This window comes from Lithobates pipiens, unplaced genomic scaffold (assembly GCF_037356315.1).
Source record: "Lithobates pipiens isolate NorthernLeopardFrog02 unplaced genomic scaffold, aLitPip1_a1.2 Scaffold_18, whole genome shotgun sequence".
In the NCBI taxonomy this organism is placed as follows: Eukaryota; Metazoa; Chordata; class Amphibia; order Anura; family Ranidae; genus Lithobates; species Lithobates pipiens.
In genome coordinates, this window is record NW_027507758.1 from 167,624,758 (window position 1) to 167,651,067 (window position 26,310).

Consider the following 26,310-nt stretch of genomic DNA (forward strand, 5'->3'; position numbering starts at 1 on the left):
ACTGATCCATCCTGGACTTACCATCTCACACTGTGTAGCAACCTAGGTGAGATGTACACCCCCTCAACCACTTCTCCAGTGACATGTCTACATATCCCCCCCTCTTTTTCAGACCGGAGGGCTGAGCCTTTTGTCCCCACAGACAACTCACCCTCGACAATGCGTCAGCATTTGCCTGTAATTTCCCTGGCCTGTGTTCCACAGTGAAATTAAAGTTTTGTAAGGACAGAAACCATCTAGTCACTCTTGCATTTCTCTCCTTGTTTAACTTCATCCATGTTAGGGGGGCATGGTCTGTCACCAACTTGAATTTCCTGCCTAGCAAGTAATACTTTAAAGATTCTAGGGCCCACTTCACTGCCAAACATTCTCGCTCCACAATGGCATAATTTTTCTCGGCCGGGGTTAGTTTTCTACTCAAGTATGTCATCGGATGCTCCTCACCATTCACTACTTGTGAGAGTACTGCACCTAAGCCTGTGTTAGAGGCATCTGTCTGGACCAGAAATTCTCGCCTGAAATTGGGGGTAACTAACACAGGTGGTTGGCACAAGGCAGACTTAAGGCTTTGGAAAGCCTTCTCGGCCTCTGGGGTCCACGTGACCATTGCTGTCTTTCCGCCCTTTGTCAAGTCAGTTAGTGGAGCAGCAACTGAGGCAAAGTTCGGCACAAATCTACGGTAATAACCGGTAATACCCAGGAAAGCTCTAACCTGTTTCCTTGTCAGGGGTCTAGGCCAATTCTGTATTGCCTCAATTTTATTTAGCTGTGGCTTAATCAATCCTCTCCCAACAATGTAGCCCAGATATTTGGCCTCTTCTAGGGCTAGAGCACACTTCTCGGCATTTATGGTCAACCCTGCATCACTTATGGTATCCAACACGGCCTGTACCTTACAGAGGTGACTTTCCCAATCAGGGCTAAAAATGACCACATCATCGAGGTAGGCGGCTGAGTAATCCCGATGTGGTCGCAGAATCAAGTCCATCAACCTCTGGAAAGTTGCAGGCGCTCCATGTAACCCGAATGGCATCACTACATACTGGAATAGCCCATCAGGGTGGAGAATGCAGTTTTCTTTTTAGCCTCGCCAGAAAGTGGAATCTGCCAGTAGCCCTTTGTGAGATCGAGGGTGGTTATGTACCTGGCGTTACCTAACTTCTCAATCAACTCATCTACCCTGGGCATAGGATAAGCATCGAACTTGGAGATCTCATTCAACTTTCTGAAATCGTTACAGAACCTCCAAGTTCCATTGGGCTTTGGGATTAGCACAATCGGGCTGGACCATTCACTCTGTGACACCTCAATTACCCCCAGATCAAGCATACGTTTTACCTCGTCAGATACGGCTTTCCTACGTGCCTCCGGTATCCTATAGGGCTTTAGGTTTACTCTGCTTCTAGGCTCAGTTTCAATGTGATGATGGATGAGGTGGGTACGCCCTGGGAGGTCAGAGAACTTGTTTTTGTTTTTCTGTAAAAATTCCAGAGCCTCCTGTTTCTGTGACACTGATAGAGCATCACCTACTTTGACTGGAGGGATTGGTGGTGACAAATTATTAACAGTATTTGTCGCCACCAAGGATTCCCTGTCTTTCCAGGGCTTGATCAAGTTTATGTGATAAACTTGGAAAGGCTTCCTTCTACCTGGTTGGTGCACCTTGTAGTTCACCTCACTGATCTTTTCAACAATTTCATAAGGACCTTGCCACTTCGCTAAGAATTTACTCTCAACAGTGGGGACTAGTATAAGGACCCTATCGCCTGGGTTGAATGTCCTGATTCTTGCGGACCGGTTGTAAATTCTACTTTGGGCCTCTTGAGCTCTCTGGAGGTGTTCCCTTACCAGGGGCATTACAGTGGCTATACGGTCCTGCATTTGTGCTACATGCTCAATAACACTCTTGTATGGGGTGGACTCACTCTCCCATGTCTCTTTTGCAATGTCCAGTAGACCCCTAGGGTGACGACCATAGACCAACTCGAATGGTGAGAACCCTGTGGATGCTTGGGGCACCTCCCTAATAGCAAACATGAGGTAGGGTAATAAATGATCCCAGTCACGACCATCTTTTCCCACCACTTTCTTCAACATATGTTTCAAAGTTTTATTAAATCTCTCCACCAATCCGTCCGTCTGGGGGTGGTATACAGAGGTACGGATGTGTGAGACTTTAAATAGTTTGCATAATTCCTTCATCAGTTTTGACATAAATGGCGTACCTTGGTCAGTTAGGATTTCTTTGGGGATCCCAGTCCTAGAGAACATATAAAACAACTCACGTGCAATTGTTTTAGATGCAGTGTTTCTTAAGGGTACAGCCTCAGGATAGCAGGTCGCATAATCTATGACTACCAAAATATACTGGTGTCCTCTAGCTGACTTTACCACGGGACCCACTAAATCCATGGCAATACGCTCAAAAGGCACCTCTATAATAGGGAGCGAAACCAAAGGACTGCGAAAATGTGACACTGGGGCACTAACCTGACCTGTGGGGCACGACTCGCAGTATTTTTTAATGTCATCATATATCGCCGGCCAAAAAAACCTCTGGAGAACCCTCTCTCGCGTTTTGTCAGTCCCCAAGTGTCCCCCAAGAACATGGTTATGTGCCATGTCAAGCACCTGACGCCGGTACGGCTTAGGTACCAGAAGCTGTTCCACAATCTCATCCTTAACCTTATTGACTCTATAGAAAAGATCCTTAGTCACCGAAAAATGTGGAAATCTTTTTTCAGCATCTGGTTCCTGAGGTACCCCATTCATAACAGCAACCTGCTCTCTCGCATTTTTGAGAGTGGGGTCCTGTAATTGTGCAGCGCCAAAATTATCCCTAGACACCTCTAAGTCTAGTATATTTTGCTCAGTGGGAGGAGCCTCCTCCTCCCCAGCCAGGACCTGCAAAGGAGAACAATCATTTTCATCCTGCACACTTCTATCATTCACAGGGGACAAAGCAACCCCCTTAGAGGTATCCCCACTCCTTTTGGGGATTTTTCTTTTTTCCCAGAGAGCCCAGAATAATGGAAAATCGCGCCCCAATATTACATTATGCATGAGGTTTTTTACCACACCCACTTCATATTGTACGGTGCCTTGTTCAGTCCCGACTTTAGCCAGCACTATAGGGTACACTTTTGTATCACCATGTATGCACACAACACTCATATGCTTTTTAGACTCTAAGTCCCCAGCCACCAGGCTAGCATGCACCAAGGTTACGAGGCTTCCCGAGTCCATTAACGCCTCAACGGGAAGGTCATTGATGGTAATATTGCAGATTTGCGGTTCAGTCTCTAGTCCAGGAACTGCAGCACAAGATGGTTCCGCAAACAGCGACTGACGCCGGCTAGCGTCACACTCCATGGGTTCAGTGGTAAGAGGGCAATGGGCCGACACGTGTCCCGCCTCATGGCATCTCCAACACTGGATAGGGCCTGGTCTCTTTGGCAAGGAGTCCTTTTCAGAGCCCCTTAGCCACCCGGGACCGTCACCAGTCTTTTGTCCCTGAGACACCACTTGAGCCCTTTTCCCTCCATCAGCACCCCTCCACACTCCCCCAATAGATGGAAGTCTCTTACCAGCTGACGGCACAGATCTGGCGCTCCGGGGAGGTGAAGATGCTGCAGGAACATCACGGAGGTAGTCCTCAGTCGCCTGGAACCTCTCCACAAGGTTGACAAGTTCGTTTGCATTCTTAGGATCACCTTGTCCCACCCAGCATTGCAGGTCAGTAGGAAGCGCTCGGAGGTAGCGATCCATCACGACCTTCTCTAGGATTTGTGCAGGAGTAGAAGTGTCTGGCTCCAACCACTTTCTTGCCAAATGGATTAGGTCATACATCTGGGACCTCGCTGATTTGTCCAGACTGTAGCTCCAGTTGCGTACCCTCCGGGCACGGACTGCAGTAGTAACTCCTAGTCGGGCAAGTATCTCCTCTTTTAGCCGAGTATAGTCCTTAACCTCTTGCTCACTGAGGTCATAGTAGGCCTTTTGAGGTTCACCTGTTAAATAGGGCGCAATTACCTCTGCCCACTCAGCGGCTGGTAACTTCTCTCGCTCAGCCACGCGCTCAAATACTGTTAGATAGGCCTCAACATCGTCCTCAGCAGTCATCTTTTGCAGCGCTTTCTGCACAGTCCTTCTCCCAAAAAAAATCTCTGGAGCGGCTCCCATCACTGTGGGTGGATTAGCAACCACAGGCGCCTCTCGATTTACTATCAGGTGCTCGATAAGTTGTTGTTGGCTTTGGCGCAAAGCTTGCAACTCTTCCTTATGCATCTGCTGTTGTGCAGCCATGGACTGTTCATGTCGTCTATTGGCCTCTGTCTGAGCCTGCTGTTGTTGCAAACTCACTTGCATAAACTGCTTCAGCATCTCCTCCATGTTGCTGGACTGTTCTTGGAGTGTAGTTGCAGCTTTCACCCAGGACATCAGCAGCTGTAGCCAAGTCTGTCCACACCGTTGCCCCTAGCAACCGTGTTGCCCGCTACCTCCACCAATTGTAAGGGATCTTCCCGGGGTAGGGTGTGTTTGGACACAGTTCACAGCAGACTTGGACTTTATAAAGTAGACCTTGGCGTTTATTCGTGGTACAAACAGTCCAACAAACAAAATATACAGCAACACCGTGCTTCTTGTGTATAACAGGAACAAAATAATAACAAAAACAAACAACCTAGCCCGGCAGGGCGCTTACTAACAGGTTCTTCTCACCTATCTGACACTTATAAACACAGCGTCTTTCGCCTGGATATCGCAGGGTGGATTTTAGCTCCAGCAGTGGCTGTGCTTGCAGCTTCCTCAAACACACAGACTGTTCGTTTCCCTGGCTGAGAGCAAACACCTGCAGGCCCGCAGAGCCTTTACCTTCCCAGGCTAATTAGGATCAAAGCTCACCTGATCCAAAACCCAGAACTGGAACGAGGGATGGGGGGTGTGGAATGACAGGTCCCTCTACCAAACCTACCTGCCATTCCATATAAACCCAGGCCCGGCAAGATTAAATAACAACTCAGCAGCATATTGCTGCTGAGAAACTGATCCATCCTGGACTTTCCATCTCACACTGTGTAGCAACCTAGGTGAGATGTACACCCCCTCAACCACTTCTCCAGTGACATGTCTACAATATATATATATATATATATATATATATATATATATATATATATATATATATATATATATATATAAATTATATGTATAAATGGCCGCGCTTAGGGAAGGGGATTTAGGTTGCTGCCGCCCTTTAATTCCTCAGCCTCTGTCAGGAGTCTGTGGCTCTATAGCTACTTGTAATGTTAATATAGGGCTAGTGGCTAGACTGCTTATTCCCTCTATCAAATCCTATTTAACAGATACTTATTATAGATCAATTAGTGTGCACACCACATTTTCAGCTGTGTGTATACTAGTTATTATGGGTAGGATAATAGCCCAAAAGGGGGAAGAAAAAACAGGTAAATAAAGGTGAAGAAAGTAAACCTATATATATATATACGTGACGTACCCTCCTAGAGATTAAAAAACCCGAATATATTCCCTCATACACAGTTCTATTCTACTGTATATGTAGGGAGACTTCAGGTCTTAATCTCAGTACTACTACTGTAGCTTTAGCAGATGTGTGAAAAATATGTAAACTGTAAACTAATAAGGTGCATAAGTGCAACAAAAGTGCTATAAAGTGCAAAACAGTGCGAAAGGGTTTGTACAGGTAAACCTACAAGCAACAATCCAAACCCTCATACATAAATAAGGTGTACCGTGCGAAAAACACAAAATATGTAAGGATATTTGTAAACTGTGCGGATGGCCGCGATAAGTCAATGTATACTCAGTAGTCCTCAGCCATGAAAATTGTAAACGTTGTGGAAAATTACAACACAAACACTATAAGTGTATTATTCCAAATACAAAAGTGTTCAGTGCAACTTATGAAGTTCAATTGATGTCTTATAAAGTTCCAAGCTGCTCAAAAAACGACTCAAAAAAAAGAAAAAGGTGACTTTCGTGATCGCATGAATCCAGTGACTTCTGTGCTCATGCCCCTTTGGGTCCCCACTCACCAGATTCATATCCCCCTAGGGGGTTATGGGCATGTAGACTCTCCGCCTCTGTTCGCCTTGCATCGGATACTTCCACCTCCCAGCTGTATGCTTGGTACTCTGATGGTACTCCTTTTTTCCAAACGATGGTACTCCTTTTATCAAACGATGTTAAGCGGACAGGATCGTTCCTCAGGGGGGAGAAAGATCGATTCTCATAGTGTAGTATATTGATCACCATGGAGTATATTTTATATTTTAGTAGAAAAAAATCTTTGACATACACTCCCAAAAGCTTTGTATAACTTGTTGTAGGATGTCTAAAGCAAAAGAGAACTCACAAAAGAGGACTCTTTAAGAAAGGGGGAGTTAGTCCTTAAAACAATACTTTATTAAAAAGATGCCATAACAGCAGAAAAATAATAAATGAAAAAAATCAATAAAACACAAAAAATACAAAAAAATTGCATATGCCTCACAGGCTACCTTACAATGGAAAACCTGCTGGGAAAACTGAAATAGGACCACTATATATGGCCAAAGTGGGATAGAACTCTCCTATAGGAGCTAGATGGTTAATACCACATTTTGCCAGACCGCTTTGGAAAGTAGTAGTCCTTATTTCTATAGTTGAAGGTCAAAAAAATCAAAAGATGAAAAATACTAAAAGTAAAAGTTTAGCTAGAAAAGTTTACCGCTGCAGCGTTATGTAATATATTGCCGGCTCTGTCAGAGAGATCGCAGGCGAGCGGCGTGCATTCCAGCTGCGCTCCACAGGCTCGACAGACCGGAAGTGACGTAGTGTGCGTGGCTCTGTTGTACGCGTTTCGTCATAGACGTCCTCAGCAATGGTTTTGCACTTTATAGCACTTTTGTTGCACTTATGCACCTTATTAGTTTACAGTTTACATATTTTTCACACATCTGCTAAAGCTACAGTAGTAGTACTGAGATTAAGACCTGAAGTCTCCCTGCATATACAGTAGAATAGAACTGTGTATGAGGAAATACATTCGGGTTTTTTTAATCTATAGGAGGGTACGTTACGTATATATATATATATATATATATAGGTTTACTTTCTTCACCTTTATTTACCTGTTTTTTCTTCCCCCTTTTGGGCTATTATCCTACCCATAATAACTAGTATACACACGGCTGACAATGTGGTGTGCACACTAATTGATCTATAATAAGTATCTGTTAAATAGGATTTGGTCATTTGATAGAGGGAATAAGCAGTCTAGCACGGGTAGCGCCACTAGCCCTATATTAACTTTACAAGTATATATATATATTGTAATATTTGGGGGTTATTTTAGCTTAAAGGTAGAGCTTACCAGTGAGCTGAGTCCACGCCAGATATGCCGTTTTCAGGGCTTATAGGCCCACTTTTATTAAAGAAAGAAAAGTCAGATAACAAAATAGTTGCCCACACAGGGGTTTCAGCTTTCCGCAGCAATAATGTACGTAGAACCAAAAATACCAAGCCACCTGGCTCTCTTTAGCAGCACTGCTGCTCAGACTTCTGCTGCAGCCCTCTTGGCTCTTTAACAGAGTTCCTGTACACCCAGTACCTCAGCACTCTTTAACAGCTTCTCTTTCAGTCCACAAGCTTGGACCCTCTGTCTACTCTGACAGACCGACCTGTGCAGACATGCACACTTCTTCTCCCTTACACGCCTGGACTCCTCGGGAGGGTGGAGCCCAGAACCATGGTGTTGGCTTTGTTTTAAGCCCAAGACCCACCTGTGCAATCATCCAGCCAGACTGCTGGCTGGTCCCAAAACCCGGTCCCAGGATTGGAGATTCCGTACTACCACATATCCCCCCCCTTTGTTTCGACCCCGAGGGCGGAACACCCAAGTTACTTTTGGCACCTCTGTGCCAGATACCATTTACAGAAGTACCCTCCTGTCCAACCTCGCTTCTCCTAACGGGGAACTCCACCCAATGCCTCCTTTGGTGTCTCCCTCTAAGCCTTACTGTCACTCTGCTATGAGCTTTGATGCGACCTTCCCAACTTTTCTTCCGAGTGAATTTCCATAAGCACTTCCTCTCCTGAAATCTTAATGGGTTCCCGTTGGTCTTTCTACCAACCCTTCTGCCTCCACGCTTCAGGTTCCCAGGTTTCCCCAAAACTATCTCAGCAGTACTGTTCTGAGACTGTAGGGGGCCTATTTCTATAGTGTTTAGAACGGAAACCCACCTCTTATTTCTGGTACCTGCCTCAGCAGTCACTAATTGATTACTAGGTTTACCTGTACCTTTGGACACCACATTATCATGTACCATTAACACATTATTTGTTTCATCATTGACAGACATATTCAAACCAACATTAGACCTCTCAATGTTGCACATGTCACCAATGCCTTTTTTTCCAACATTTGCTAGGGTAGAGTCCACAGAGGGCACACATACTGGAGGGCCGCCATCACCCACTGGAACCTCACAGGACGCCACCTCCCCTGGGTTCACCCACTCTGCAGGCAGCTGTCCTATCACTTGACCTGTTCTGATGCCATCTGTATTTTTATCCACCGGAACAGGCAAGCTCTGGTCTGATCCACATACAATTTTTATCACACTCCTTGTCCATTCCCCTGTCCCGGGGACCTTATTAGGTTTGTCACCTAAACCAAGCACTGGACTGGGGACCCCAGTCTCTTTAACCACCTTTGTTTGAGCCCTGGTCAGGATCTCTGCTGCTTTCAGGTCCACACATGGCCCTTCCACCTCATTTGGTTTTTCTACTGGTGCAGTATACGTGCCCTTCACCAACAACTGACCAGCACCACACTGGACCATAGCAGCAGAAATGCTTCCCATCTGGCTGTTAGGAGGTGTAACCACAGACATTTTAGGCTTATTTTCAACTTCTCCAATATCTGTCTCAAATATTTCTTCTGGAGCTAATCTAGCAGCATACGTAGCGGCAACTTTTAACAAAAGTAGCAAATTTAGGAATAAACCATTCCTGTCCTGTATTGCTTTGCTCTGTACAGCCTGCCATACAGTGCTCCACCTAGTGGTACTCCGCAATACCAGACCATAAGACTGTGGAGGAGACACACTAGTATAGATTGGTTGTACATCCCAAAGTTCAAGCATCTCTTTTAATGCTTCCGTTAATAACCAGGCCCTTGACTCCAGACCTAAGTCCTTCCTGGGGATTTTCATGACACTGGGGATGCAGAGAGACTCACTTGCTGAGACTTGAAAAGTTGCAATGGTTAACGGAACCTTCTCGCAGCTGGAGGTAAACACAGCCTGGTGCTCCATCAGAGCGCTGCCAATTGCTGGACTCATACCCAACTTCTCAGGCTCAGCATCAGTGAACTGCTCCAGAACATTACCAGTGACGTCACGTTGCCACTCCATGCCAACCTCAGTTTTGTGGGTCACGGACAATGTCTCTGCTGTGCCCTTATTTGGTTCATCCTGCTCACCAGGGTTAACTCCTGCAGCAGCCACCACGCCCTCAGGTACAGGCTGTTCTGCAGCCCCTCCTGCTGGCCCAGCAGAAACCTTGTCCACCTTATCTTTGTGCATAAAAGCCCTATCTATCAGGGAGATAAGATCTTTGCTCCAACTATCCCAATCTGTTGTATGTGCGCTCCCTTCTGCGGTACTCCTCAGCACCGATCCATCTGCCCACGGAGACACATAAGAACAGACTGGCTCAGCTGCAGACTCATAACACCAGTCATTGTAAATCACATCAGACTGTGGTAGCACAGGTTGCAATACACCATATTCACCACCTTGCTCTGCTTGCATTTCATAAGCCTCACACACCTTTGCATTTTTTATAGGTTGTGTTAATCCACCATTTACCTGCACATTTTTAGTACTAGCAGCTTGCACTAACACATTACCATTACACGGTACAGTTCCATTCTGTCCCACCAGAGTGACATCGCAGTTGTCCAGGGCAACCTCTGACTCCAACACATGAAGTTCCCTGGAGATTCCTGTGGACAACTGTGCTGTCTTACCACCAGTTGCTATAGGCAACGGCACATTTTTGATAACCCCAGGTTCTTTCCGAGCAAAAGTTTTCCCAACAGCATTAAACTTTTCATTAACAGTAACACTTATAGCATTTTTCGCATTTGTAGGCTGTCCTAGCCCATGGTCAACTTGAGCCTGATAGTCATTAGACACAACACTTTTAGTCATCAATACAGGTTCTATTTGGATTTTAACCCTTGCATTCCCACTATATAGGGAAAAGTCATTCTCAAGTGCACATTCAGTGGCCCCACTAACTGGGGTCACTCTCACATCATCATGGACAGTCTCGTAACCAGTCCTTTTATACATGAAATCAGCAGTTCCATTAAAGACAGTCTTACCCACCGCAGTAGTTGGGGTCACCATCTTCATTTGAGTACGTCGTCTTATGCACCAGTCCTCTGCTGCACTTTTACTGGCCAATTCCTCCTGGTGGCCATGGGATGAAACTACAGCAGGCATCTCCCACCGTTTAGCACCCCCTGCAGGCACAACAGGAAACTTCTTGTTGCTAGGGGTGACTGCAAACATATTTTCACCGGAATCTGGGCCTACAGACAAAACTTTCTCAGCAACATTATCTCCAGCCGTATTCCACAACCTAGGGCAAGAAAACATGCCATGCCCCAGCTGGCCACATTCCAGGCATGGTACTGGACGATTTTTTCCCAAAGCGATTCTCTCCTGGTGATTCCCAGCTGGCCGGAATGCACAGGCCTCTTTGTGGGGACGCTGAACCAAACCTCTACTGCAGCTCCTTTCAGGCATAAATTTCACTCCGGTTGCCATGGGAGACCGCACTCTCCCAGCAGAACTTTGCTGGCTCTCTCCAACATGATAAATTGGCTCCTCCTTAAGCCACTTTCCACGATCCTTATTAGACATAGCCCATGGTACAGAGACAGCCCGATTGGCTTCCTTTGCGTTGCTATGGGCAACCACTCTCATCCTCAGCCATTGATCAGCCTCTCTCCTTGCATATAGCATGGGCTTCTCTCTGCTGGATCCCGTCTCATGCTGTGACACATTCACATTTTTCACATTAGCTGTTTTAACTGCATCAGCTTTGCCAGGGGCAACAACAGCCCTCTTCCAGTTATGGACATCCAGCGGCTTTCCCCTTGCACTGAGGGTTGGCTTCCTTTCCTCTGTAGCTTGGTCCAGGGCTGCTAAATGCCGCTTGCACCAATCCACTGCAGATTCAAATGCTGGTGGACTCTCCATAACAGCAGTCACCTGTGCACTCATTGCACCAGGGTTGCTAGGGACAACCCCAGCCCTTTTTCTCCTTGATAAACTCTGATCAGGTATGTATGGGGCTCGTTCAGGCGGTAACATCCCCTCCAACCACAGAGCTCTGTCTCTCATTTCAGCAAACCTGGCTTCTTTTAAGAGCTTTGACCGCCCCATACTTAGAGACTCCAGAGCAACTTTAAACAGTCCAGGAAAATGAAAGTGTCTCTTTTAAAGCAAGTTGCTTTTCTCTTCATGCAAGCTTTCCTCACCTGCACATTGCACACACTGATTGTGCTGTCTCATACACACAAACACAGTTCATAGCAAGGAAAAAAAAAATTTGACTTTTCATTCACAGGTACACCACCTGCAACACGGAATGCCTTTTGCCTGGCTGCACTTTCACACACAGCCAATAGTTCCTGACTTGAACTTACTGTGGAGCAAGGACCCGGATTCCACCATCTAATGCCCGCATTCTCCACCACTTGTAATATTTGGGGGTTATTTTAGCTTAAAGGTAGAGCTTACCAGTGAGCTGAGTCCACGCCAGATATGCCGTTTTCAGGGCTTATAGGCCCACTTTTATTAAAGAAAGAAAAGTCAGATAACAAAATAGTTGCCCACACAGGGGTTTCAGCTTTCCGCAGCAATAATGTACGTAGAACCAAAAATACCAAGCCACCTGGCTCTCTTTAGCAGCACTGCTGCTCAGACTTCTGCTGCAGCCCTCTTGGCTCTTTAACAGAGTTCCTGTACACCCAGTACCTCAGCACTCTTTAACAGCTTCTCTTTCAGTCCACAAGCTTGGACCCTCTGTCTACTCTGACAGACCGACCTGTGCAGACATGCACACTTCTTCTCCCTTACACGCCTGGATTCCTCGGGAGGGTGGAGCCCAGAACCATGGTGTTGGCTTTGTTTTAAGCCCAAGACCCACCTGTGCAATCATCCAGCCAGACTGCTGGCTGGTCCCAAAACCCGGTCCCAGGATTGGAGATTCCGTACTACCACAATATATATATATATATATATATATATATATATATATATATATATATATATATATATATATATATATATATATATATATCATTTATCTGGGAAAAAGATACATAGTAATTTATAATATTGTATATAACACAGAATATTACAGTAATTCTTGATTCACCCCATATAAAGTAATATTTCCTATTTTTCTGGTAATTCATCTAGAAATAACACACTCTTCTGTGTTTTACCAAACAATTTAAATATTACTGCCTTAAACAGTTTAAAACATATTTCATTGGTAAAATTTTGTACATTAACTTGAGTACAATAAATGCTTAGTTGCATGATTAAATAGGCATTACATTCAGTAAGCATTATGCTTGTAAGAGATTGGAAATTATACAAATTGATAACAAAAAATAGTTTGAGTCTGTAAAAATATATCCTATATATCCAATTGCAATCCATTTTCATTGTCCTCCTCCCCCCACTATCCAGACCCTTTGCCCTCTTCCACTCTAATGCCACGTACACACGATCAGAAATTCGGCCAGCAAAAAACTTTAACCTTCGCCAGCAATAAAATTGAGAGCATGTTCTCAATTTTTCGGTTGGAAAAAGATCCTACCCGAAAATGCGTTCGTGTGTATGCAATTCCGACACGCAAAAACTCACACATGCTCAGATTCAATTACGAGACAGAAGCTATTGGCTACTGGCTATTGAACTTCCTTTTTCTAGTCCCATCGTACGTGTTGTAGGTCACCACATTCTTGACAGTCGGAATTTGGTGTGACTGTGTGTATGCAAGACAGCTTGAAGGAATCCCATCAGAATTGAGTCGGGAAAAACATCAGAGCTTTTTCCGACCAAAATTCTGATCGTGTGTACACGCCATTAGGCAGGCTATAGACAGTGCAAATTTCTTTACTGCAACCCGTGGTTCACATGATTCCCCCATCAACACAGACAGTGCTGACTGGTGAATCCCTCCTGCTGAGACATCATGTTCCCCCGGCAGGGGGGGGTGAGGGAGGGTGGGGAAGCCATCCCAGCCGGGAGAAGACAGTGATTATTGCTAGTGGCTATAGCAGCTGATATCAATAATTGCAAGTAAATCTAGCAGGCTGGTTGTACCTAAATTGATCGATCAACCTGGTACATTCAGCCTGCCCATACACTTTTCAAATCTTGGCCAGTTCTTGCTGAACCGGCCAAGATTCAAACCATCTATGGCCAGCCATACTCTGCAAACTGGTCCCGCTGCCTTCTCTCCACTCATTAACAATTAGCATTTTGCTTTTCTTAGTCTTAGTCTTTTACACAATCCATTCTCACTGTCCCCACAAATATGATCCTTTTTAGCCTCTGCTGATCCATTCTACTGCTCCCCTGCCTTACGTCACCCCCTTAAACTGATTTCATGCCTTTTCTCTCTCCTCTACAATCCAGTCTCATTGCATCTTTTCCCTGCCTCATGTTGATGCTTTTCCCTTTTCCATCACAATTCAGTCCTTCTGCCTCTCCCCCACACTATACAGTTTGCTTTTTTTTTTCCGTCCCCCCACAACCACAAACACACACACAAACACACACACACACACACACACACACACACACACACACACACACACACACACACACACACACACACACACCATCTAGCCTCACTGCCTCCACTCTTTCTCTTCCCTGTTTCATTGCAGTGAAAAACAGAGGGAGCAGGAAGTAAAACTGGATGCTGAGAATTTCAGGGATCCTATGCTTGGACAGAGATAAGATGACAACTTCAAGGAGGACCAGTAGGCTATATTAGAAATAAAGAAAAGCCTCTGATTGTTTTTCTCTTTTCTGTGCGGGGTGCTCTCCTAGGGGAAAAGCTTATTTTAGAAGCATGCTTTACTTTTAGATATTCCAATTGTTTGTGGGCTTCATTGGACTTTCTCTTTCAAAAACTCTGATGGACCTAGAAATAGAACATGTTTTAAATCTTTCCAACGGAATCAATTCCTATCGGGAAAACCGTTCGTTTGTATGCTATTCTAACGGACCAAAAACGATGCAAGGGCAGCTATTGGCTACTGGCTATTTAACTTCCTTTTTCTAGTCCCGTCGTACATGTTGTACATCACCGCGTTCTAAACGATCAGACTTTGGTGTGATCATGTGTACGCAAATCCGTTTCAGCGGAACTCCATCATAAAAACCGTCAGAGGAAGGACGGACGCTTCTCTGCAGAGCTCCGCAGGACCTCCGACAATCTGGTGCCATCCTCCACTCCGGATCGCCCTAAGTGCCCACAACTTATACCACCCTGCTCCTCGGGTGCTCCTCCACAGGCCTATCTGTGTTTGACAGCCATCTGCTGTCCGTGGATCGAAGGATTCGGTCCGTTTCGGCCGCTGTCAGCCTCCTCGCCGGGCGCCATCTTGCGGCCTACTAGGCCTCCATAATCCCCGGCCTTTCCTGCGGAGCCACCCGAGGGCCGCTCCGGCGGCGGATCCGGGCAACCCGGAGGGAGCGTACTCGGCCGCCGAATCGCTGCTCCCGCTGCACCTCTGCACACAGGAGTCTTCTGGGATCCCCTGCTCTGCATCCCTCCGGCCGGGTGAGTCCCCTGTGGGGCTATCTGAACTCTCCTCTGCCTACTCCCCTCCACCTCCCCTCTCCACAACGTCAAGAGGACATCTTACTGGGCCACCTCTGGGGGTTTATGAGGACTGATACCCTTATCCCACTGCATCAGGCAACAATAGTCTCTGGCAGCCCTCTCCAGGCAAGACCCTGGCTCCGGCCTATGTTGGATCCTGGTGGCCATCTTGCTACACCCTGCTACACCCAGTTTCTCACAGCTCCCACTACCACAGACCCAGCTGGAGTATATATCCTGGGGAGTATCCCCTTCCACCTTGCCCTACAGGACCTGGGTCACTTAAAGGTCGGGTTCATTCTGTGGGACCACATATCCCAGCAGGCCCACAGATAGTAAACTTGCAGTTATCTTTCCACACCCACTTCAGCTCACCCCCTTCCAAAGAGGCCGCATACGCTGCTCGGAGCAAGATGGACGTTTGAATTCTTAGCTCTGCTCCGTCCGGGACTTCTGCCTATCCCCGAGGGCCGTTAACACCGCGATTCACTCCTTTTTTTTTTTATATATCACCCCTCAACCCGCAGAACCTTGGTGCATGCCGGCGAAGAAAAAAAAAGCACGGGGCATCTCTCAAAAGACCCTCACACAGTATCTTCTTCGCTCTCAGGAACAGTCCGGCATGGCGCAAGATGGCGCAGTCAGGGGAGGCCTCTCCCCGGGTCCCGCCACCTCTCCACGTTCGCCGTGTCCATCCTTACTTGCCCCTTCATCTAACAGTGTGTGCCCTGGCTCCCTCTCTAAAGCTGATCTAGAGGAAAGTTTGGAAACCATGTATAACAGATTGGCATCTAAATTCCAATCGGAACTTCACAAAACTTCACATGCCTTATCACAAGAAATCTCTGCCCTGGGAACCAGAACGGAGAGGTTAGAGACTAAGCATGATGAGTTGGCGATTGCTCATAATGACCTTAGCAGAGAACATGAAGCACTATCCTCTTCGGTCAAGTTGCTGCAGACTCAAATCGAAGACCTCGACAACAGAAACAGGCGCAATAATCTGCGCCTCCGCGGAATTCCTGAGTCTGAGTCTGAGCTCATTCCTGTGGTGATTAGATTGTTTAAGTCCCTGCTCCCTGACCATGATTCCAACATGTTCAAATGTGATCGTATTCATAGGGCTCTTCGCCCCAAACCCCCGGAAGACAAACCCTCTAGGGATGTCATCCTTTGCATGAAAGACTTTCTCGTTAAGGAAGAAATATTGAGAGCTGCCCGCAACAAGCAGAGGATAACCCTTGATGACCACTTTATACAGATTTTCCCTGATATTGCCCCGGCGACTTTGGAGAGGAGAAGGAACCTGAAGGAGATTACCATTGTCTTGCAATCTGCCCGTATCAGATAACGGTGGGGATTCCCGTTTCGCCTGGTGATCCCTCATAACGGCACAACATACTCCGCCACCACCATCCTGGAGGGTCAAGAGATCCTGGTAAAACTTGGCTTATTGGATGCCTCCGCGACTCGCAGGCTACCCTCCACTCCCAGAGCTACACCTATATGGCAAACACCCCCTACAAGGAGAGACAGACGGAGGATCCGGTATGATGTTGGAGAGCGTATGGAAGATAGCCCTCGTTAATGGTACCTTCTCCGGCCCATCTTGAGGTTCTATATGCGGTTAATACTGACTCCCAGAGGACATCCACGCTGTGTGTTTATTTTTTGTTTTCTCAAGAGATACTCCTTTTTTTTTTTAGGGTTTTTTTTTTTTTTCCCTTCTCTCTCTTCCTCTTCCCCTTTTTTTTTTGGGGGGGGGGGAGGAGATGGGGAGGAAAAGCATACTTCCCCTACTGTTGTCTGCCCACTCCTCTGGCATTATGCATGTCCCTAGGAGCTGTGTCATGGCTCCCCTTCCTAGTGGTTGGTTGCTTCTCTGGTGGGTGCTCCCCACCATTGCGCAACCCTACTGGGTGCGAGACCTGGTCGTCTCGATGTATGATTTTCTCTTTGATGTGGGAACTCTCTCCCACAGGCCACCACATCTGTTATTAATGTTGTTCCCCAAGTCTATGTTAAAGGCTGGGATTGTTTTTTCAGAGGTTACTTTTATTTTTCTATGTTTTTTGGTTCTCTCTTATATTGGTCAATCATTTTTCAAATCCTACGATTCTTCTACAGCATATGTTCTTTTTATATTCCGGTTCTGTGATCTGAACATGCCCTCAGTGTTGCTGCATAGCTCCCTACTCATGTGGGCTTTGGAGGATGAAGTGGGGACTCCCCTGACGTTCTTGGACTTGGTGGACGAGTGCTCATCTGTGATCCCCTTCCCCCCTCCCCTTATCAGATCTGATCCCCCGACTAGCCACGCATTACCTCATACGCCATGGCGATAACTTGTATTTCACACAACGTTAAAGGATTTAACTCCCCTTCCAAGCGGCGTAAAGCCTTTACCTTTTATAAACAGCTTGGAGCTAAAATCCTTCTTCTCCAAGAAACACATTTCTCCCGCTCCTCCCATCCCAAATTTTTCCATAAAGATTTCCCTCAAGCCTTTTACTCGCTCCACACGTCCAGGACCAGGGGGGCTGCCATACTCCTCCACTCTTCCCTCCCGATGGAGGTTAAACAATTGTTCAGGGATCCTGAAAGTCGTTATATGATTGTGAAAGGGGTTGTCCACAACAGGGAACTTACTATTGCTAATGTTTATGCACCCAATGACAGCTCAGCAGCCTTTTTTAGGTCATTTTTTGAAAAATTAGCGCAATACCACTCCCCCTATTTGATCATAGGTGGTGATTTTAACTCAGTAGCCAACGCCACTCTAGACCGCTCGTCAACTACGGTTGTATCTAGAGCATTCCCGAAATCTCTCACTGGTGGCTTACAGGATCTTCAACTCACTGACATATGGAGGGCACATAATGTGGGTTTCAAGGAATTCACCTTTTTCTCCCATCCTCATAACAGTTATGCGAGATTAGACTACATATACACATCTCCAATCATACTCGCCAACTCTTTGGAGGCCTCCATCCACCCCTGTGTTTGGTCAGACCATCAGGTTACATCTTTCACTACAGGGTTTATTAGGCTTGCCCCCACACCCCACTCCTGGAGATTAAATGAATCCATTCTCTCTGACCCAGCAGTAGATTCCCAATTAGCTCAGTCTCTGGAGGACTATTTTTCTCTTAACGCCCGCCCAGACACTCAGCCCTCACTTCTCTGGACGGCGCATAAAGCCGTCATCAGAGGAAAAATTATTAGTATTTCCGCAGCCCGCAACAAGTCTAATAGACTTAGAATAGTGGAGTTAACTAGGGAACTAGATCATTTATATAAAAACACGTCTCTACTACACTTAGATTCCACCAGGCAATCCATCGAACAAAAGCGCCTAGAACTGGACTCCCTTTTGTCATCCAAGGTTGAAAAGTCACTCCGTTGGACTAAAGCCCGCAATTTACTATTTAATAACTCGGCATCAACTTTGTTTGCTAGAAGATTGTCTAACTCGATTCGCCCCCCTCATTTATACAGGTTGTCTAATAAAGACGGTTTTGTATCCTCACATCCCAGGGAGGTACTCAAAATCTTCGAGCAATTTTATACCAAACTCTTAGAGTCCCCCCACACTCTCCCCTCCCCTGAAGACTTGTCATGGCTACATGACATCCCCTTCCCGACTCTTTCCACCTCACAACTAGACGAACTCAACGCCCCTATCACAACTCCGGAAATCTTAGGGGTCATCAAATCACTGAAAACAGGCTCCGCCCCAGGCCCTGATGGCTTTTCGGCCCTTTATTACAAAAAATACTCCATGATCCTGGCCCCTAGAATGGCATACCTCTTTAACTCAGTCCTACTTGGCCATAGCTTCCCAGAGGAAATGTTGTTAACCAACATGTACCTAATCCCGAAACCCAATAAGAATCATAATTTGCCCCAAAATTTTAGGCCTATCTCGGTTATGAACAATGATATCAAAATATTTAGCAGAGTTCTAGCCGACAGACTAGCAAAGTTTATCCCCTCCTTGATATCCCCCTTCCAATCTGGATTTATTCCACACCGCTTAATTACAGACAACATCCGCCTGGCAACAGACGTTATCCAAGATGCTAACCTATTTTCCCGCAAGCTCCTCCTGTTAAGCCTAGACATACAGAAGGCGTTTGACAGTGTTACATGGGATTACATCAACACAATCCTCCCACGCATGGGATTTCAGGGGAAATTCCTAGTAGGTTTCAAAGCCCTTTACGATAACCCTAGGACCCGCATAAAACTACCTGGCTGTTGCTCCGAATTCTTCCCCATAGGTAGAGGCACTAGACAAGGGTGCCCCCTCTCCCCTTTAATCTTTGCCTTAGCCCTGGAGACCCTAGCGATTGCCCTTTTGAGACATCCTGATATCACTGGTTACACTAAGGGTGACGAAATGTACAAATTTTGCATGTACACAGATGACGTTTTGATGTTCATAACTAATCCCCATGTTTCACTCCCCAACCTTTTTTCGACACTGTCAAGTTTTGCGAAGGTCTCTGGTCTAGCCATTAATGTTTCCAAATCGGTAGCCCTTCCCATAGGTTTTGATCCCACTGATTTAGCCCTTATTAAACAAAACTACTCCTTTACATGGGCCACCTCCCACATACCCTACCTGGGAGTGGGGCTGCCCGGAAACTTTCGTGACCTCTTTGGGGTTAATTATCCCCCATTGATTAGAAAACTTAAAAATACTATTAAAAGCTGGCTTTCTTTACATATCCCCTTTATAGGGAGAATCACTGCGCTCAAAATGGTCATCCTTCCCAGGCTGCTATATCTGTTTCGCTCCCTACCGGTTAGGCTTTCTAAATCTTTTCTCCTCAACCTTCAGTCCCATTTTAACAGATTAATTTGGAATAATAGGTCGCCCAGGTTTGCCAAGGGAGTCCTATACAGCTCTATGAGAAGTGGAGGCCTAGGGGTTCCTCAAATCTGGTTGTATTATCTTACCTGCAGATTTACACAACAAGCACAATGGTCGATCCCTAATTCCAGAGTTCCTTGGGTGCGTTTTGAGAGTGATTCGATAGCACCCTTTTATCTCCCTGGCCTTATGTGGTCAACCCATCGACCTCACTCAACCTTATGCACGCTTAACACTATGGTTGCAGACAGCCTGCAACTGTGGCATCGCTACAAGCACAAATACAACCTCTCTTCGGAGAGCTCTGTGGGCGCCTCTTACCTGGGCGATCCTAGGTTCCCCCCAGCCTATCTCCATCCTGAGTCTTTCAGATTGTGGGTTCAATGCAAGCTTACTCAGTTAAGGGACTTCGTGACGGGTTCTGATTTCATTCCCTTCTCAGTATTACAGACCCAGCACCAACTCCCAGACAGGGAACTTTTCAGATACCTGCAAATCCGTCACTTCTTTCTCTCCCATTACAGACTCCGGTCCCAGGTCCAACTCACCATCTTTGAGGATTTATGTTTTAACTTCCCACGCCAAAAAGGCCTGATTTCCCTGATCTATAAAGCTGTAGAGGGACTTACAATGGTTCAGACTCTGAAGTATAGATCACAATGGGAACAGGAGCTTGCACTAGGGGCCGGTGTTGTGGACTGGGAGGAGGGATGGGACAACATGTGTAGATGCACCAGATCCTTAACAATTAGGGAAACAGCTATTAAAGTAATTACTAGATGGTACTGCACTCCGGTACGTTTGCACAAGATTTATGTTCATACATCCCCCAACTGTTTTAGAGGTTGCAATCACCAAGGCACCTTCGTTCACATTTTTTGGGAATGTGAGCGGATTCGGCCAGTTTGGCAGGAGATTTTGAGATTGATGGACAAGCTCGCTGGTCGTGCGATGTCCCTTACTTACCACCACTGTCTTCTCTTCCAAGCCCCACAGGACACCCCTAAACCTCTAGTGAGGCTCGTCCATTCCATCTCTGTTTCTATGCTATGGACTATAGCGTTACATTGGAAGTCCTCTTCGATCCCTTTATCTCAGGTTCTCTCACGCATTGATCAAGTAATGCTGACTGAAAAGATTTTCCATACTTTACAGGACACGACTCATATATATGACCTAAAGTGGAACCCATGGTTCCTATTTAGATTACAAAAATGATCACACCGGGGATTTTTTTTTTCTCTTGCCTATCTGAAAAAAAAAAGAACTAAGGAATAAAAAAAAAAAAAAAAAGAATTCTATTTTTATTATTTTTGTTTTTTTTTCTCTCTCTTTTCTTTCTTTCTAGACTTCTCATTTCTTTCTTTGTGTTGTCTATTCTTATACATTACAAATATGAAGGTCAGGACATTGAATATTTTTGCTTTCCCTCTATTACGATTTTTCATTGGATGTAAGATCTATGCCACTGTAGAATCCTATGGTCTGTTCGCCATTTTATTATAATCTTGTCATCCAACTGCATATGATGTATATGCCATTTGATCCTTTTTACTGACGCTGTTTTCTATTTATCGCTTTAATAAACCTTTTTGAAAACAAAAAATAAAAACCGTCAGAGTTTATTCTGACGGTAAAAACGGTAGTGTGTACGCAGCAAAACAGGTTTTGCTATGGCATAACTGACAAATGTTGAAAATGTGTTTATACCCATTTCTTCAAAAACGCTGAATGATAAGGAGTCTTTGAGATTATTACATGTTGTTTAATTTGAGAAAGGCTGTATAATTTTTACTGCAAAAGTTATTTTGTACTTGTTTAGTACTACAATTTATCGTTTATCCCTTTCAGTTAGAAAAGGTGAAGACTGTACCAACCTTTGACCATGTTTATTGATCATTTAAATGGCACAACACACTTTGTGTGGTGCCCTTTCTTTAGCTCACAGTCCTTACTATTCAGACCATGAAGGATTGAGTTCAGTGGTGACTGGTGCTGTAAATTTTTTTTTGGGGGGGGGGGGTGGCAAACAAGACATTACAAATATTAATTTGCTATTGTCACACAACTTGCTGGGCCCAGGGCACAGTGCTCTGCGCCCCAAGCCGACCCTTTTTTGAAGCCAATTAAAGCCTCAGGATCTAATCACTTGCTTCCTAAAAAACAAACAAAACAAACATTGGAACCCATGTGTCCGGCACCCTGCATGTAGATTAGGGGCCTGGTGCACGGATTAGGGATGTGGCACCCCTGCACCCCTAATGGATGCCACTGGTTGAGTTGATGGTGTTTTTCTTCCGAGGTCAATAAGTTCCTGGTCCTCCCTTGCATGAATTATTATTCTGTAGAATGTCTTAACCTGTCTCAGCCCAAACTATCTCTTCTGTGGGTAAAAAAAACACCATAACAACCAATGATTCTTCACAGCCCAGCCAACTGTTCCCTAGCAACCAAACTCACTAATAGGTCATCTATCAGGGGAGGAGTAGAGAAACTGGAAAATAAGGAAGGATTTTCTTTTACATTTCAATACTGATTCATTAGCAAGTTGAACAGAGGTATCTATCTATGCATGAATATATGTACCTATTTTGATAGTGCTGTGTCCTGCCACAGTGCTAAAAGTGTTTCTGTAACCCAGGATTCCCATCCAGGCAGGTTGAGAGGCCCCAGAATTCTTGTGTCCTTCAGAGGAGTTTTTATAGAGCCATGGGTGGGTCCTGGTTTTAATAACCACCAGTATACTAATTAGGCAGGTTTGTCCTGGGCTATAGAGGTGGTCTCTGCCTAAGAGTCATTAGGGGGCTTCACCTAGAAGACAGGTGGAGACCAAAGCAGCAAGGTGCTGCCAGCTATAAGGACCAAGCTTGGGGGTGTGGCCTGGATGAGACCCGAGATGGCAGCCTAAGAAGAAAGCTCCTGCACATTGAGGACACAAAAAGCTTATAAAAGGGATTTACCTTCATTCTCATATATGGTTAAACCCAACAGAAGCACCTCAGCTCCCCGCACTATGAAAGACACCGGAACACAGCCTGGTGAGAACATACCAGAGCTGTTTCGGAAACCAACAGTCAGGGAAACACGAGGCATCACAGGCCTCACAGGCCTCATCCCCAAACTCGCATAGAAGCAGCTCAGTTTCACTGATGGACGACGGCGGTGCCCCAAATCATCCCCCAAGCCTCCTGGATTTGCAAAATGATCTGCAAAAGGTCGCACTGGACATAAGGCACACTATTACTGTGGCAATATCGGATCTAGAATCGGACATTCACAACATGTCCCACCGAATCACAGATGTGGAACAAGCCTCCCAAACTCAAGCTGCGGCAATTAGGCAAGTACAAAAATCATACGACTCCCAACTTCCACACGTTTGAGCTACACCTTGACAATAGAGTTTGCAGACATAATGTAAGGGTGAGAGGGGTCCCAGAGGGAATTAATGCACCAGCACTACCGCATGCACTACCGCAAGCAATTTGCTCCATCTTTAATAACCTGCTGGACTGCCCGGCGGACTCCCCCATTGAAATGGAAAGGCTACATTGTGCCCTGAGACCCCCTCCCCGTGACTCTGAACCGCCAAGGGACGTGGTATGCTGTATTGTAAAATTTTCCCCTGAAGGAAGAAATTCTGCGTAAAACAAGAGAAAGAGGCCATATTTTATTCAATGGCACAGAGATTAAATTGTTTCAAGACCTCTCTCGGATAACACTGCAGAATAGGCGCGCTTTACGCCCTCTGCTGTAAGTTATGCGCTCACGTAACATACAATATAGATGGAAATTCCCGTTCTGTCTCTCTGCTTCCAGTGGAGGTCACATCGCATTACTCCGGACCCCGGATGACCTTCCTACTAATAATATAGTAATAGAAAATTATTTATTAAGGTTTAAACATGATAAAAAAAATAGAAAATAGACATCATTACTCCGGACCCCGGTGTGACCTTCCTGTCTTCTGTGAAAAGAAAAGGGTTCCCCTAAGTGGACTTTATATGCAACTAAAGGTTTGTATAAAACAGTATCAAAATAACATAGTAATAGAAAATTATTTATTAAGGTTTAAACATGATAGAAAAAAAAAGAAACATTGATTTACTGAACGCAGTCAGTTAATGTCACCATATAGAGCATATGTATGATAGAACCTCCTTACACCCAATTCATTTCGGGATAACGTCTATTCCTTCTTCAGGGATGCAAAGAAAGGCAGAATTCATCTAGAGCATAAAATATATAATGAGTATCTCTTAGTGAAACATTTATCTAAGTAAAGCATATAATTCCATGTTAGATTTAGAGAAATTTACTTACATAGTAGTAATGGGTGAAATCATTTTCAATGTTTCGTTTAATAACATTAACATTAACATTTTTTAATGTTCCATTCCTTTACAATTTGATGCGAGACAACCCATCCCCAAAATCCCTGAACTACTGATCCACATAAATCAGAGATTTTGTAAATCAATATTGCCCCAAACCTATCACCATCCAACAGGCTAAAGCCATGGAAAGTCCTCACTCGGCTGAGGAACATTTCTCAGCCATAAAAAAAATGAAAGTAGGTAAAAGTCCTGGACCCAATGACCTCTAACTTATCTACTACAAATGCTTTCTAGATGTGCTGTCACCTAAAATGCTAGCGACCTTCAATACCCTGGCCAACCCTCAATCCTCGCTGGGTAGAATGCTAGACGCACACATAGCAGGACCCCACACAAGTTGCCAACTATAGGTCAATTCTCTACTCAATGTGGATATTAAACTTTATGCCAAGATCTTAGCGAACAAGTTACTCCCTCTCATACCCACTCTTATCTCATCTGACTAAGTGGGTTTTATTCCAGACAGGGAAGCCCGGGATAACACCACACATACTGTAAATCTGCAACACTGGCTTATGTTTTCTGAAGCCCAGGGATTCTTTCTCTCCCTTGAAGCTGAGAAGGCGTTTGACAGATTGGCCTGGGACTACATGCAGGAAGTCCTAAAAGTAGTGGGACTCCTGACTCGCATTTACTCCCATATTAAAGCCTTATACAGTTCCCCCTCAGCAAGGGTAAAAGTGAACAGCCACCCATCGGACGCATTCTCTATAACCAATGGGACACGACAGGGGTGCCCACTCTCACCCCATATCTTCGTTTTATCATTAGAACTTCTCTTAAATAGGCTGAGAGCCAATTCTGACATCAAAGGAATCACCATTGCAAATAGAGAATTTAAAGTAGCATCTCTTTGCCCAACCTACTAAAAGACATAAATTCATTCGGAACTCTCTTGAATCTTAAAATAAATTATTCTAAATCACATGCCCTGAATATTTCTCTGCCCACTCGAGAGTTGGCTCATTGTCAAGACCCCTTTCCATTCTCTTAGAAAAGGGAGACCATCACCTACTTAGGCATCCAAATCACCAAGAAATTGACTGACCTTTATAACTTTAATTTCCAGATAGCCCTATCCAAAATCCAAACAGATCTGAAAGACGGAGGGCAGCCTAAACATCTGGTTTGGACGCTCAGCACTCAAATAAAGGGTCATTCTTCTCCCACTATTCTACTTAATACAGACAGTTCCAATCCACCTACCAATACAGTTCTTCGACCCATAGTAGACACTGTTATTAAACGTCATACTTTATTGAATGTCCATACATTATTTACATCTCTTTACAAACTTTATTGTTTTAAGCTGTCATGGATCCCATTGAAACTGACATGTTGTATGTTTTGTAAACATTACTTTTATATATTCAATAAAAACTTTTTGTGGAAAAAAAAAGACCAAGCTTGTGTGAGAAGACTGTCTGTAGGAGACAAGTGCCAAAGTGTAAGGCCAGAGAAGCAGTGCTGCATGTGTAACCCAGAAGACTGAATAGGTATGTTTTTGGATAGGATAGAGAAATACTGAAAAACCGATGTGAGGGAAACCTATGCATTGATTTTGTTTTGTAGAATTTCCTTTTAACAAGATTGGCAGGAAAAGTCCTTAAAAAGAAGGTTAGGAGAGTGCAATGCCTCATGGAATTTGTAGTTCTGAAACAGCTGGAGAGCCACCAGTTTCACACCCATGCTCTATATGTTTAATGTTCATGAGAGTTCTTGTCTGTTCTGATGGCAAGGGGCATTTTACATTTGGACCTAAAAAGTTGTATGAAGAAGTTAAAAGTAATCGCTTTGTTTTTATTTGTTTCAGTGGTCTGGGGTTCTTACTTTGACCATGCAATTGCTTGGAATAAACATCTGGATGAAGACACAGTTTTGCTGATGACTTTTGAAGATATGAAAGAGGTAGCTGAACATTTTGTAATAATGCACTAAAAGCATTGCTGAGGCTTTAAATTAAATAATGCTTTCAATTTATAGCAAAAAAAAATTTAAAATATTCAAGGGACTACCAAAAAGATGAATATACTGAATGAAAGATTATACCATTTTATTCAACTAGAGGTTTGTTTGTAT

General features: G+C 44.9%; 1 protein-coding gene across 1 annotated transcript in view; it reads left to right on the plus strand.

The window, feature by feature from the left end:
- The window catches only part of LOC143987550 (sulfotransferase 6B1-like), a 49,761-nt gene that overhangs the window by 12,571 nt on the left and 10,880 nt on the right, over positions 1–26,310 (plus strand). The window contains exon 5 of the mRNA XM_077486353.1: positions 26,045–26,139. Coding sequence (XP_077342479.1) covers positions 26,045–26,139 — 95 coding nt within the window. The remainder of the gene's footprint in view (positions 1–26,044; positions 26,140–26,310) is intronic.